At 35.2% G+C, this 13,083-nt stretch overlaps 1 protein-coding gene across 3 annotated transcripts in view; it reads left to right on the plus strand.

Annotated features, from left to right (window-relative positions):
- LOC107094192 (catenin delta-2-like) overlaps positions 1-13,083 on the plus strand; it is a 303,403-nt gene that overhangs the window by 151,561 nt on the left and 138,759 nt on the right. For all 3 annotated transcript variants that reach the window (XM_015389646.1, XM_015389668.1, XM_015389657.1), the window contains exon 11: positions 3,500-3,673. In XM_015389646.1, the coding sequence (XP_015245132.1) occupies positions 3,500-3,673 (174 nt within the window). The remainder of the gene's footprint in view (positions 1-3,499; positions 3,674-13,083) is intronic.

A 13,083-nucleotide genomic window follows, 5' to 3' on the forward strand; every position in this document is an offset into this window, starting at 1 on the left:
AGGTTCGCTAACCAAACTAGGTCAACACTGCGGCGTCGAAGGAAGGTCTGACTGCTGCTTATGTAGGGAGGTCTTCTGATGAGCTGATGATCCCCAGGTGTGCTGAGAACTCCAGCTCAGGAAGCCCACAACGCTCTCTGCTGGAGACAGGTGGCAGATCTCCAGATCCCGACACAGAGAAAACATGCAAACTCCATGCAAGCAGGAGATTATACCCAGGACCTTCTTGCTAAAAGGCAACAGTGTTACAAAGTCATGATACACATTACATAAAAAAATAGATTTGTTGTTAACATCTTCACCTGTTGAAATAGTTGAAATGTTCTCTCGAATGAGGGCTAGTTTTATTTTTTTCTTACCTTTTAAAATGTATTGTTAAGTAACGGTAAAGATGTTGTCAATGTTCTATTAATTTCCTTCTGAATTTTGGAAACCATAGTTTTATGTTTGTTCTGACCTTTGAGGTTCTAGTTGATGCCTCACTTTAAAATTGCTCACTTTTACATAGTTTAGCTCTATGACTTTAACTATTATTTATATTTTTTTTAGGTATTTGAACTAATACATGAACCAATGGAGGGTTGTGAAGTGCAGACTTTTGAGTTCAAAAACAATTTAAGTTTTGTCCTAACTTAAAGAGTAAAGGAAAATAAAGCATCAACTAATTAAAATTTAACAAGAGATTTAATTTTGTCTATGCATTAAGTTAAATGTCGAACAGATCTAAGTTTCTGTGTGTGTAAAATTACTATAATTCTCTTTGTCTGCGAGCCGTCAAAAGATCCGTGGATTGGTGTGGAAAGTTTTTGAGATAACTGAGTCAAAGTCAGGGTGCCTCTGATTTAAGTCTGATTTTGTGAAAGAACAATAATTTCACGCTTTTGACATGTTTTAATAATCTAATATAGATAACATTTAAAACTGTAGAGCCTGGTAATTACCTGATGGTTTCTGGGTTAAAACTCTAGAATGCACTGAGAATTTTCTTTCCTATTACTGCAGGTGTGCCTTATTATATCATTTTATTTATTATTTGAGCAATTTAAACTTTCACATCTTCAGTAGTCAGCAAAACACACTGTAACTGCCACCTTTTGAAAGCGAGCCAGAGACTTGAAAACAACTATATTAAATTAAGTAAAAAAAAAAAAACAACCTATTAAAATACATTTTTAAAAAGGTGTTTTGTCTTTGAGCCCTTCCTCCAACTTGCTCCACTTTTTCATTCAAAATGTGTTATAACTGTTTTTAGAGCAAACAGTTTGTCATGCCTATTTTCCAATCTTCTTTATTAGCAGTCGTAGATCTAAACATGTCTTTGGATTGAAGCAGGAATTCAGCTATGTTTATGTTGTCTGATATGCCATATAAAATGCATTTCACTTAACATTCTGCTACACAGGTTGCTGTGTAAATCGTTAAATATGTCACTGTTGTGGTTCAACGCACACACAGCACACAGCTGGTAAGCCGTGTGAGAGATTCATTACTCGCCAGCAAATGCAGTAAAGTGTCTCACGGAATTATATGTGCCATGGACCACATAATTGTATCTTGACATCATCAAGCTATGATAGTATTTTTTATATTGGAAACTTTTCACTAATATATATATATATATATATATATATATATATATATATATATATATATATATATTTACAGCAGGTATTTTGCTCCAATTTTCTGGAATTACACAGCTATGTGTAGAATGCAGCTAAGGGTACATTGGCTGTTATATTTAATCAGTCTTAAATTGTAATGCAGTATAAGTTCTGTTTTTATCAAATTTTTTTATTCACATGTTTCTAGTTTTTTTAAGACTTTCAGAATTGGAGCTGTTCAGCATTGGAACAAAGCAAAATAAACGATATATAGGGGGATATTTAAAAAAATGCCAATCCGTTTGATGAATACTTTTTGCCTGATAATCAATTCATTTTAATGATGCTGTGCGAGTTAAAAAATTTTTAGCCATACTGTAAACACACAATAGTAAGGCTTCAAAGGACAATATTTGGTTTTTACACAGGATCTCTTTCTGTTATTTCACCGAGTGAAACATTTTGAAACGGAATATTTATCTTTTGAAATAGTCTTTCCTTTCAAAAAAAGAGGTCAGTAGTTATACAAGTGGGCCCTTGTGAGGCACAAAATAAATGAACAGCGAAATAAAGCAAGATGAAAAGCATGTGTGGAAGGCAAAGAACTGCGATGAGTCATGGTATTGAGGGGTGTGTCTATGACTCTAATCCCTGCTTCTTCATAAATATTCTCAGTATCTCAGCTTTATTCAAACTTTTTTCTTTCTTTCTTTAAATTTTTTTTTATTTCTTCAGTCTTTGAAGTTAGCGTGTCTCTTCACACTTATACTGACCCTCTTATTATTCCTTTTATTCTGTGAGTTAGTAACTATGCCCAGTGAAGTTGTTGAGTTTCCTATGGGGTTTTACGGAATAATTACTGAAACTGAGCAAGTCATTGAAAGAATAATTTGGATATTAAGAGATATGCTGTGTTTCTCCATAAAAGGCTTAGCATCTAATGTTGCCAGGCTTGTATTTGTATATATTTTAGGCTTGTTTTTTTCACTTTACCATGACTACTGTTCAAAAAGGTAAATCCTTACTTTTTCTTTGTGGTTTTTTTGTAGCCTCTGCAGTAAAGCTATAATAACAGCAGCGTAACAGTAACTTCTAAGATGATAAAGTGCCTCACATACTTTGATTTCTGATAAGATTTGTCAGCTTGTGTGAATTTCTCTACACGGAGGCCTGAATCACCATCCCATCCTCCTCTGGAAAATCCTTGACACAATTTGCAGAACTCTGAGAACTAATATGATATGATAAGACATTAGTTCCACTGGACCGTTTCTTCCTCTGTCACTCAGAGCTTTTTGTACGTGTGTGTTTGTGTGATCTCATTTTGATCTCCTGCCATGTCAGCTCAGCCCTTCTGACTTGCCTTTGTATTCCCTGAGTGTGCCTCTTTTCAATCGTTTTCTAATTTTATTTATTTATTTGCTTTGTTTTGTTTTCAGAGGCAGCCCACTGTCTTACATTTATTCTGCAGTGTTGTGAACAAATGCCCGTTGTCAATTTTCTCCTTGCCCTGTGTCTGTGGGATTCCTGCCAAACACAGCAAGCGAGGGGACATTGCATCTCATTATTTTCCAGCTGACAAAAAAGCAACGTGTGCTATGAAGATTATAAAAATGAAAAACATACACATCATTCCCTTGCTCTCTTTCTCTCTCAATCTCTGTTTCTTTTTCCCTATGCTTTTTGTTGTGATGCATGTTTCTGTTTTTGTGTGTTAATGATTTAGCGCAGTCCTCACTCTCACATTTTCTTGTAAATCACGCAAACTTAACCATTGACAGTAAAGCTCACTCCTTAGCTTTTCACATCAGTTTCTGTAACAAAGTTTACACATACATTTTTTATGTTTTATTTTATCATGAGTTAATAAAAACGTTATTCTTTCTTTTGCACAGGTTCCCGTGGCTCCTACAGTAGTCAACACAGTCAAGAAACCGTTCGGCCCTTAGGGTCTCCAGAGCACCACATAGATCCTATCTATGAGGAACGTTTATACCACAACAAGGGCCCTATGAGGAGCCTGAGTCAGAGCCAGGGACCAGACACAGGCCCCTACCGCAACAACACTGGTAAAAAAACCAAGCATAATTCACATCCAGTATTTACTGTAGCAGATAGCTATATTTTTTCAATGTTATTTATTTTATCTTAGTAAATGAGTTTTACCGCCTACATGTTTTTATTCCCATTGTTTTTTTTTTTTGCTAAATTATACATAAGCATCTTAGATCAATCAAGAAATAGAAAATTAGTCATAATGACTAAAGATAGACCGAGAAGATATGTGTAAAAACAATTATGGTGCTAACATTAACTTTCAAAAGCAGACCTATTTCAGCTGTGTATATCATTAGATGTATTTCAATTAATTCTGGTTGTTCATATTCCTGCTTTTCCTGTTGTGTTAAAATTATTTTCTTGTTTGTTTTGTAATGATTTTACACACAGGTTTTATTTTTGTAACAATTTGTATTTGTCGTTTTCTTGTGCTCTTCATAGCTGTTAGTTATTTAAAAGAAAAGGGATTAAATAGGATTGAGATTTCAATAGATTTCCGACATTCTATTTTAGAATGTCTAAATCCTGATTCCATGGAAAAAGTAATTATCATTATTTACCAAGAAACAATATGCTGAAGGACTGATCCCCATATGACGCCCAATGCCACTAGCCTCTCATACAAACAGCTCCTATGTTGCAAAGGAAAAGCATTTCAAGGTCATTGTATGATGTCAACCAACAGGGGGCTCCTAATTTATACGTCCACATAGATGAGCAGTTTTACATCAGAAGGGTATGATGTAAAGTCCTCACAAGTGTGTCTTTTTTCTGGATGAAATAATTAAATCGTGAATTCTGATACAGCCCTACACACTTCTTGTGGCAAATATAAGGAGTTTGATCTCAAAGTTGAAATGTTTGCATTCGTTCATGATACAGTATGGACTTCAATATAAATTTGTCTTCAGAGATTTTGTATCTGAATTATTATTCAGAGAAAATCAACAGTGTTTTGTTTTCTCTGCTCACAGTAACAGCCTGATTCTTTAATTTTATATTGAAGGGGCATTAGGGCTGACTGAAACTCAGAACTTAAGTCATTCTGTGAGTAATAAAGTGCTGTCAAAATCCAGTTTTAGTGATTTAAGTCTTTTTCTTATACCTGAATAAAAGCTGAAAACTAATTGGCACTTTCTCTGCATACTGGCAACAAAAGAATAGCTTCTAAAGTGTGGTTGAGCTCTTTTAAGAACCTTTTCAATGATTAACAAATAACTGAAACCTTGAATCTGCAAACCTTTGTTTAGGTATGTGATTTCAGATTGGATGTTTCTGACAGTCAGAAACAGCCTTTTACTTGCAGTCTTGGCATTGAGAAGTTTGTGCCAGGAATGTGGTGTTGAATAAAAGAAACCCAACTTGCTTCCCTTAGCAATTCAAAAGTTTTTTGAAGTACTTTTTCTGGGTTTGGCAGAAATATCTCAGGGACAAACATGTATACCTGGAAAAGAAAGATAATTTTTTTGGTAGAGGCTGGACATGTAAATGACCAATCATCAAGCTGCCTATAATAGACCCATTTTTTTATATGTGTGTAGACCAGTTAGCCTTCTCTTGAAATTCCTCCAGCTTGTCAGAAGCTACGTTTACATGGACACAAATAAGTGTGTTGAAGGCCTCATCAGATCAAATATGTCTCATGTAAACATCTCAGACTAAAGATCATATTCAGATTTGGTCCGATCTGAAATTTTTCTTAATTTTGATTGAGAGAAATGTTTTTTTCGACATTTTTTTCACACATTCCCATTCCCATTGGATTCCATATACATGTCTACTTGGTTCTTTGGAGTAAAATAATCTCCTCTGCACATGTGTACAACATCGGCATGATGGTTTTCTCTTTACTGACCTTCATTCACTGGCTCCTGGTTTTGCGGAGGATGAACATGCTATCTTGCCCTCTACCCCTGTAGAGGGCTACTAAAATGACCACTTAAAACAAAAGTATGGCACTACATTAAGATACATGACTGAAGAAATAAAGAAAAATAAATGTAAGGGGCACACAGAATAGCTAAAGTTGTTTACAAAACAGGCAGTTTCTTCCCCTACTACTGAAGCGTTTCTGGAAAACTATGCTCAAATGATTCAATCTGATCCGAATCTTGATACATGTGTACAGACGCCATGATTGGATCATTTCATTTAGTTTCCATGTAAACAGAGATTTTGAACCTCTGATCAACCAAGATGTAGATTGGATCAGATAAATTGTACGCATATAAATGTAGCTGGTCTGTTTTTGAAGTACTTCTTTTTATATTAAGGGTGTATACTCTTAACATGGAGTATACATGTTTCTGATATATGGCATTTTTTGATGTATGCATGCATGTATGGGTGTATGGATATGTGTATGTATGCATATATGTATGTGTGTATTTATATATGTATGGGGAGGTGGTTAGTGCATAGAGCTTGGAATCCTGAGGTTCTGAGTTTGAGCCCCACAGGTTGTCACTGAGGCTCCTTGAGCCAGACCCTTAACCCCAGACTGCTCCTCTAGTGCTGCACAGTGGTTGGCAGCCTTAAAAAAATTAAATAAACTATATGGTGAGTGACGGTCTAGTGGTTGGGGCATTGCGCTTGGAATCCAGAGGTTCTGAGTTCAAGCCCACAGACCCTTAACCCCACACTGCTGACCGGGAGAGTTCATTACATTGCTCTGTACTTGTGACAGTGTAATGACAATAAAACACTGGGGGAATAAAATGTATTTAAGTATGTATGAATGGATGGATGGAAGGATGGATGGACGGACGGACGGATGGATGGATGGTTTTTGTCACCAGGGTGTCTGCTGCAAACCTGGCTCTAGCAGGTTATCATGGTCTGGACCTCTTTCTGTGATCTACCATTTAATGTCGATGGAATTAGACAACTTGCCATCAGAGATTAGAAGGAGCAAAATTGCAAACATATCCTTCAGAATCATACTAAAAATCCTCTATCCCACATTCCTACAAACTGCACCCAATAGTACACTTAAGAAAGGACATAATAAAAAAAAATGAAAGGAGCCATATAGAAAAATATTCATAGATACACATTTTATGGATAAATCTTTTATTTGTTATAAAACACAGTAGGATACATTTCCTTTCAAATCAACTGTCATTTTACAGCTCCTTCTAAAGCGTCATTGTTCCCTGCAATGTATTTTTAATAGGCCCTGAATGAGCTTATCTCTATGTGGGTTTAGGTACGCCATGTTAATCCCATTACGCTCTTAAAGCAATATAGAAATACCCAGGTTTGTCATGCCCATTCACATCTTCTTCTGTATCATTAACCAGATTAGACTAAATAGCTATCATTAGCATTTGGGTCAGAAATACAACAGTAATATATGGTTTATAAAGGTTGCCAATCTTTGTCTCAGTAAATATTTGTGGTTTACTTTGAGCCCAGATTCTTTTTTTCTGAAGCACATTAAGGGGAAAAAAAGGACTGTAATGTCACAGTATTGTTTGCAAAGGATGTTTCAATAAATACATTGGATTCAAAAATGATGCAGGGAGAATAAAGTGTTATCTATAATTTACTTTGACCTTTAGTAATAAGAAAGTAAGAAATCTGAAACAGAACATATGCACTGAAAACTTTAATTAGCTATTTAAGTACCTACAACCTTTAACTTTTTAAAGCAACTCAATTATAATACAGATACAGGTACATAAACAGGTTTTCACAAATGTGTATACTTTAATTAAACTAACCCGCAGCCTGTGGCTTTTTTAAACTTTATCTATGATATTCCTGTATTTTTTGTCAATTTATATTCATTGGTAAACCAGTACACCAGTAAATATATAACAGCACACTTAGTCACTGTGCCAGTGTATTAAGAGGTGGTTTTAATGCATGTTTTAAAGTCATATGCACAACGTGTGCAATGAAAAGAGTTTGTCTAATAGGGATTCATAATGCTCTGAGTGATGGCTCATAATGAACTGATAAGGGTTGTGCTGACATAGTGAGCGGTAAGTCATTAATTATGTCACAGTGCCTTTTCTTGGCAATGGCAAGCTCACATTATTGGTTCATTAAGCTGGCATGGATCAATGTAATTAATACTATAAGTCATTCTTTTGCCGTGGAGGGAAGAGAGACATTTCTCTGGGTGTTAGGCATCAAAAATGACCAAATTGTAATCAGGAGGTCTACATTTCTTGATGATCTTAAAGGCAATTCCAGCAAAAACAGTCATTTCTGCTCACTTTTCAAAGATTGTGAGGAACAGAAAAAACAAATAAAAAACATTGTAAAAACACACTTTTACCTCCTATTCTTTTCTAGATGATATAAAGCAGCCTTTCAAAATGGCCCTTGCCAGTCAAAAGCCAGCCGAATGATAGCAAAATCCCCTCCAACTTCCAGCCACTGGCCTTCTCATGGGCGCATATATTGTTTTACTCTGACTCCAATCTTTCAATGAATTACAGGGTCAAACCAGGAGATAAGCTTCTCTTTAGATATTAATGTCCACAAATCATGACAGAGAGAATATTTTAGATGTCTAAAAAGGAATTGGGGACTAGCCAAGGATCAGCCAAAGGCCATTCAACGAAAGTGGGGACATTTTGAATGGCTACTACTGTAATATAGTATAGTGATAGTAGAGTAAATCCTTTCAGGAAACTCATGAATTGTTTTCCCCACTGAGTGCAGAAATGGAATTACAGGTTGACAGTTTACACTGAAAGGATAACACTAACACTGTTTTGACCAAGTAATAGTGGAGAAGCTGTCTTACATTTTACTTAGAATAACAAAAGCAGTTCAACTGTCATGGATGAAGGCTTGAGGGGAAACGAGCATGAGGCAAATCTGTAAAAAAAAAAAAAAAGTCACTTTTATATGCTATACCTTTACTTTTCTGTTCCTTTTGATGGGTTCAATATGTGTTTCAAGTTTGCTGTCAAGTATGTTTCACCTACTTGACAGCATAAATCGGATGTATGATAGAATCCTGCCATTTCTATAGTTTTAAAAATAAAGAAGAGAAAAGGAAAAAACAATTGACCAATTTACCAGCCTATAAGCAGAGACATTATGAATGTTGCAGCTATTTTCTTATTTAGGCAGAAAATTTTCGATACAATACCTCATTTAGGTAAACTGAATGTACTTCAGTTAGTGTTGCATTAATAGACAATTCATTAGATTTGTTGTGCCTTATGTAATCGACTGCAGAACTGACAGTGTCTACTTTATGCTTTCTAGGAAAATGATAGACAACATAAAACCAAAGTAAAACTTTTATTTTATATTCCTACATATATTCTCATTGGCTATGCCTGTAAAGCTTCAAAGACAAATTAAATTGCATCCATACAGCAAAATAGTTCTTAAATGTAGTTATGTATGTATGTATGTGTTTTCATTAGTTACTTGTTTTTTTACTTTTGTTATTTTAAAAATTTGCTGACTTATTTTGTGTCTTGTTTTGCCAATATAGCTCTGAGTATCAATGTCGCAGACCTAGATGATAGCCCAACATATTTGCTTTCACAAGCAAACCATTATGGTTGTTGCCCTAAGGTTTGTACTTGTATATTAAGCTTTATTGAAAATTATTTATGGAGTAAAATTGGACAGGGAGATGGAAGGGAAGATGAGAGAGAAATAGGGGACAAGAACTAAGTTGAGAAAGAAAGAGATAGAGACAGGAAAGAGTGCATGAAAATAGAGAAAATAAAATACACAAGGCAGAGAACGTAACAGCAAAAAGGAGACGAAGAGAAAGCTTTGAGAGCAGCAGGTATCCCTAAGATATCCATGTGTGTTGAAGGCAAAACCTATGGTGATTACACATTATTTAGGGTAGTATCTACATATATAGCTGCAACTTAGCATTTAGCATTGGTGTGTATCCGTGATCACCTACAAAACTTCAGAAGGAAAATATGATCAATAGTAGGTGTGGGTGTAGATGTTGATATCTAAATATTTGATATACCCTGTCTCCAGTTGTATATTAAGGGCCTTTTGAAAACTACAATTAAAGGTAGGACTGGATTTTGACAGATTTATAGAGCAATCTGAGATTCTTGAGTAAGATTCTAACAATTTAATTACTTGAGAGAGTAAGGTTTTTGACTGCTGGAGAAAGAGTAATACATCATCTGCAAAAAGACTGACTTTATGTGTCTGCTTTTAATACATTTAATATCGTTGGTTTGCCTGATTGCTGCAGCTAGGGTTCAATAAAGATAGCAAACAATGAGGGAGAGAGCGGACATCCATGCCTAGTGCCTCTCTGCAAATTAAAGTTAGAAGTTTGATTATTAGTTCTAATGCATGCTGTTGGGAAGCTGTTTTATGTTTAAACCCATTTATGAAACGGTTGCGGATGCCCAATTATGCAGGGTGTGCAAAAAATACTTCCAATTCATCCTACCAAAGGCTTTTTTTCTGTGTCTAATGATAAGATCTTGCTTTTAATGTTTTCATTGTAGAAATAGTCTACATTGGTAGATGAATGCCTTCCGTTCATGAAGCCTGTTTTATTTGTGTGGCTTAAACAAGAGGTTACTTTTTCTAACATTTCAAGAGCTCTAGAAACTACAGTAGCTGGTAGAAGGGAGAGGATATTATTTAGCAGGAGAATAATATTTACCAAATTCATATTTGGTGAAATTCTGCCCTTCTCCTTAGTTTCCTACATTATTCGGTGGAATGTTGGTTCCAGGATATTCCAGAATACTTTATAGAATTCTTCTGGAAATCCATTGGGGCCTGGAGCCTTTTTTATTTGCCATGCCTTTGAGAGCTTCCTGGAGTTCAATTGTTGTTAGTAGTGAATCCAGGACCTTGGCCTGATTATCAGATAGTTTAGAAAGTGTTACGTGGCCTAAAAATGTATCAATGTAACTTTGTGATGGGTTTAATGTTGATGAGTATAGAGCTTTATAAAAGTCTCTGAAACAGCTGTTTATACTATCCAGATCATATACATTTTTTCCTCTTGAGTCTTTAACAGCAGCAATTGTTGTTTTTTTTATTTATTTATTTTAAGCTGGTTAGCTAAAAGCTTCCTGATTTATTGCTTAGTTCTAAATGTTTAATTGTAAGTTTTTCTATTAAGAAATGTTTTTTTTTCATAAATGATTTTATTTGATTCTACTAATGCTTTATGAATTTTACTTATCCCAGGGAGGCCCCTAATGCTTAAATTGTTTCCTCTAATTCCTGAACCTTTTGGTTTTGTTTTTCCCTCTTTTGTGATGAGAATGAGGTTATTCTCTCTGCGCTGCCTTTCCACTGTCCCAAAGCAAAGATGCTTATGTTCCAGGGAGATAATTATATTATAAATATAAAGTCCATGCTTCTTTAAAATATTGAATAAAATCTATATCTTCAAGCAATTATGTATTAAACCTTCTATCTTTACTTTGAATATAGTTTTTCATATTTTCTAGGTTTAAATAAAAAGTAATTTTGTTTATTTTAATGACATTTAATGGATGGATGGATGGATGGATGGATGGATGGATGGATGGATGGATGGATGGATGGATGGATGGATGGATCAAGTTGCAATAAAATTAGGGCTTGCTAACTTAGGTATACATCAATCAACAACAATGCACAGCATAACAATAATGTTTAAAAACATAAAAAGTAGAAAAAAATGTATACTGTTCTGTGATTAATATGGTTTTCTAACTAATATAGTTTATCTTCAATCAAAGTGCCTCATATCTAATGGAAATCCAAAGATGTGTTCAAAATTGGATAAATCACAATAGTCACATCAGATCCCTTCACATTTTTTTGCCATTTTAATTAGCAAAAACACAAGTTTCTGCACTGGAAGTTGTGTTTTGTTGTAAGAATCTCTGTCTGTGTGGTTTTGTAACATGTATGTCACAAATATGGGCTGGCTGCAATGCAAGTTATTTCATTCTTGGGTAAAACTAGGGCAGCACCCAAGAGGACTGCAGGTTAATGTGGCCTATTTTAAGCAATTATTCTTTTTTAGCCACAGTGTCTTCAGTGTACACATGCATTCAAATGATTCAGATGCACCACAGGATGACTGATGCTTCTCCTGCAAGGCTTGAAAGTTATTTCTCTTTCCCTACCTCGTTTAACGTATAGTGTCTTGTATTATTCCAAATCCTTAACTCTTCTCCGACCTCTCTTTGCTATTTTCTAATTCTTTTTTTATATATATAAACTTTCCTCTGGCATTGCCTTCGTGCATCCTGTTTCTTTGTCATGAAAGTTGTCTTGGCTCATATTAATGACTCTGACCACCGGGGAAAACTGCCGTCTGAATGGATGTGACTCCTTTTCTCCTTAATAGCTCAACATTAGGTCTGCTTGTGGCCCAGGTAGTGAGAATTTGAATCACTTGTTTCAGTGCCATTGCCATTTATCAGGTCCTTCTGTGAAAAAAGGTTCAACTACTGGTGTTGATAAGATTTCTCTATGTAAAACCACTCCCTGTAGTGTCTTAATAAGAGATGGATACATATTCTTTTAAAATCAGTAGTCCAGAACACATTTAAACCTCTCAAAACATTCAAAGCTTTGCTTTTTAACAATACTTTTCATTTGTAATTTAATTCAAGATTAAGCTATAAATGAATTACAACTTGCACAGATATAATGCAGGTTGAATCAACTATAAGTTGCATTACTTAAACAGTGGATTGAGTGTTTAGCTCTCGTTTTACGTCTGCATGTTTCTCAGGTGTCTATAAATGTGTAGGCTGTATTCTCTTCCTGTCATTACAATACAAAATAGTCCTTTAATTTAATTTCTCATTTGAAATAAGATTATGCAGCTCCTGAGACAGATTATCTATCTTCCAAAATGCAGGGTTGTGTGTGAAATTGTGCAGTCCTGCATTGGCTGAATCACTTTTAACTGAATTTGCATCATTCACTGGTGCAATTGTGCACAAATAAAGAGAAGTAGAAATACGTGAAGGATTTTTGCATCAGACCATTAAACCAATCTCCTTTCCCCTTTAAAATCTGTTTTCCTTCTTTAATGAGATCTAAGATCCTAATGAGGGGGACAGAGAAGAGAGGGTGATAGAGAAGAGAGATGAAAGAAAGAAAACAAGCCCAAGAGAGCAATAGCTCAAAGAGAACAGCAGAAAAGGTGCACATATCTAACGTACATCTACAGGCCAGGAGGCAGAGAGAGTTCAAAACTCTCCTTTAATATGGAGAGTGACAGATTCCTGCGATGAAAACAAAGATAAAGGAAAGGCTCACTTTCATGTGGCAAATGTCCTCTGCTGCCCGCGCCTGATTTATCATACTAATTACAGTCAATTTAGCTTGTAGGTCTTTGAGTATTTGTTTGCACCACTCCTCTATAGTGGATGGAGGTTTAAAGATCTTTATGTTATTTAACTTGCATACCACACCCACTGGTATTCAAACATGTATG

Source organism: Cyprinodon variegatus, unplaced genomic scaffold (genome assembly GCF_000732505.1).
Source record: "Cyprinodon variegatus isolate N-32 unplaced genomic scaffold, C_variegatus-1.0 Scaffold20, whole genome shotgun sequence".
NCBI classification, from domain to species: domain Eukaryota; kingdom Metazoa; phylum Chordata; class Actinopteri; order Cyprinodontiformes; family Cyprinodontidae; genus Cyprinodon; species Cyprinodon variegatus.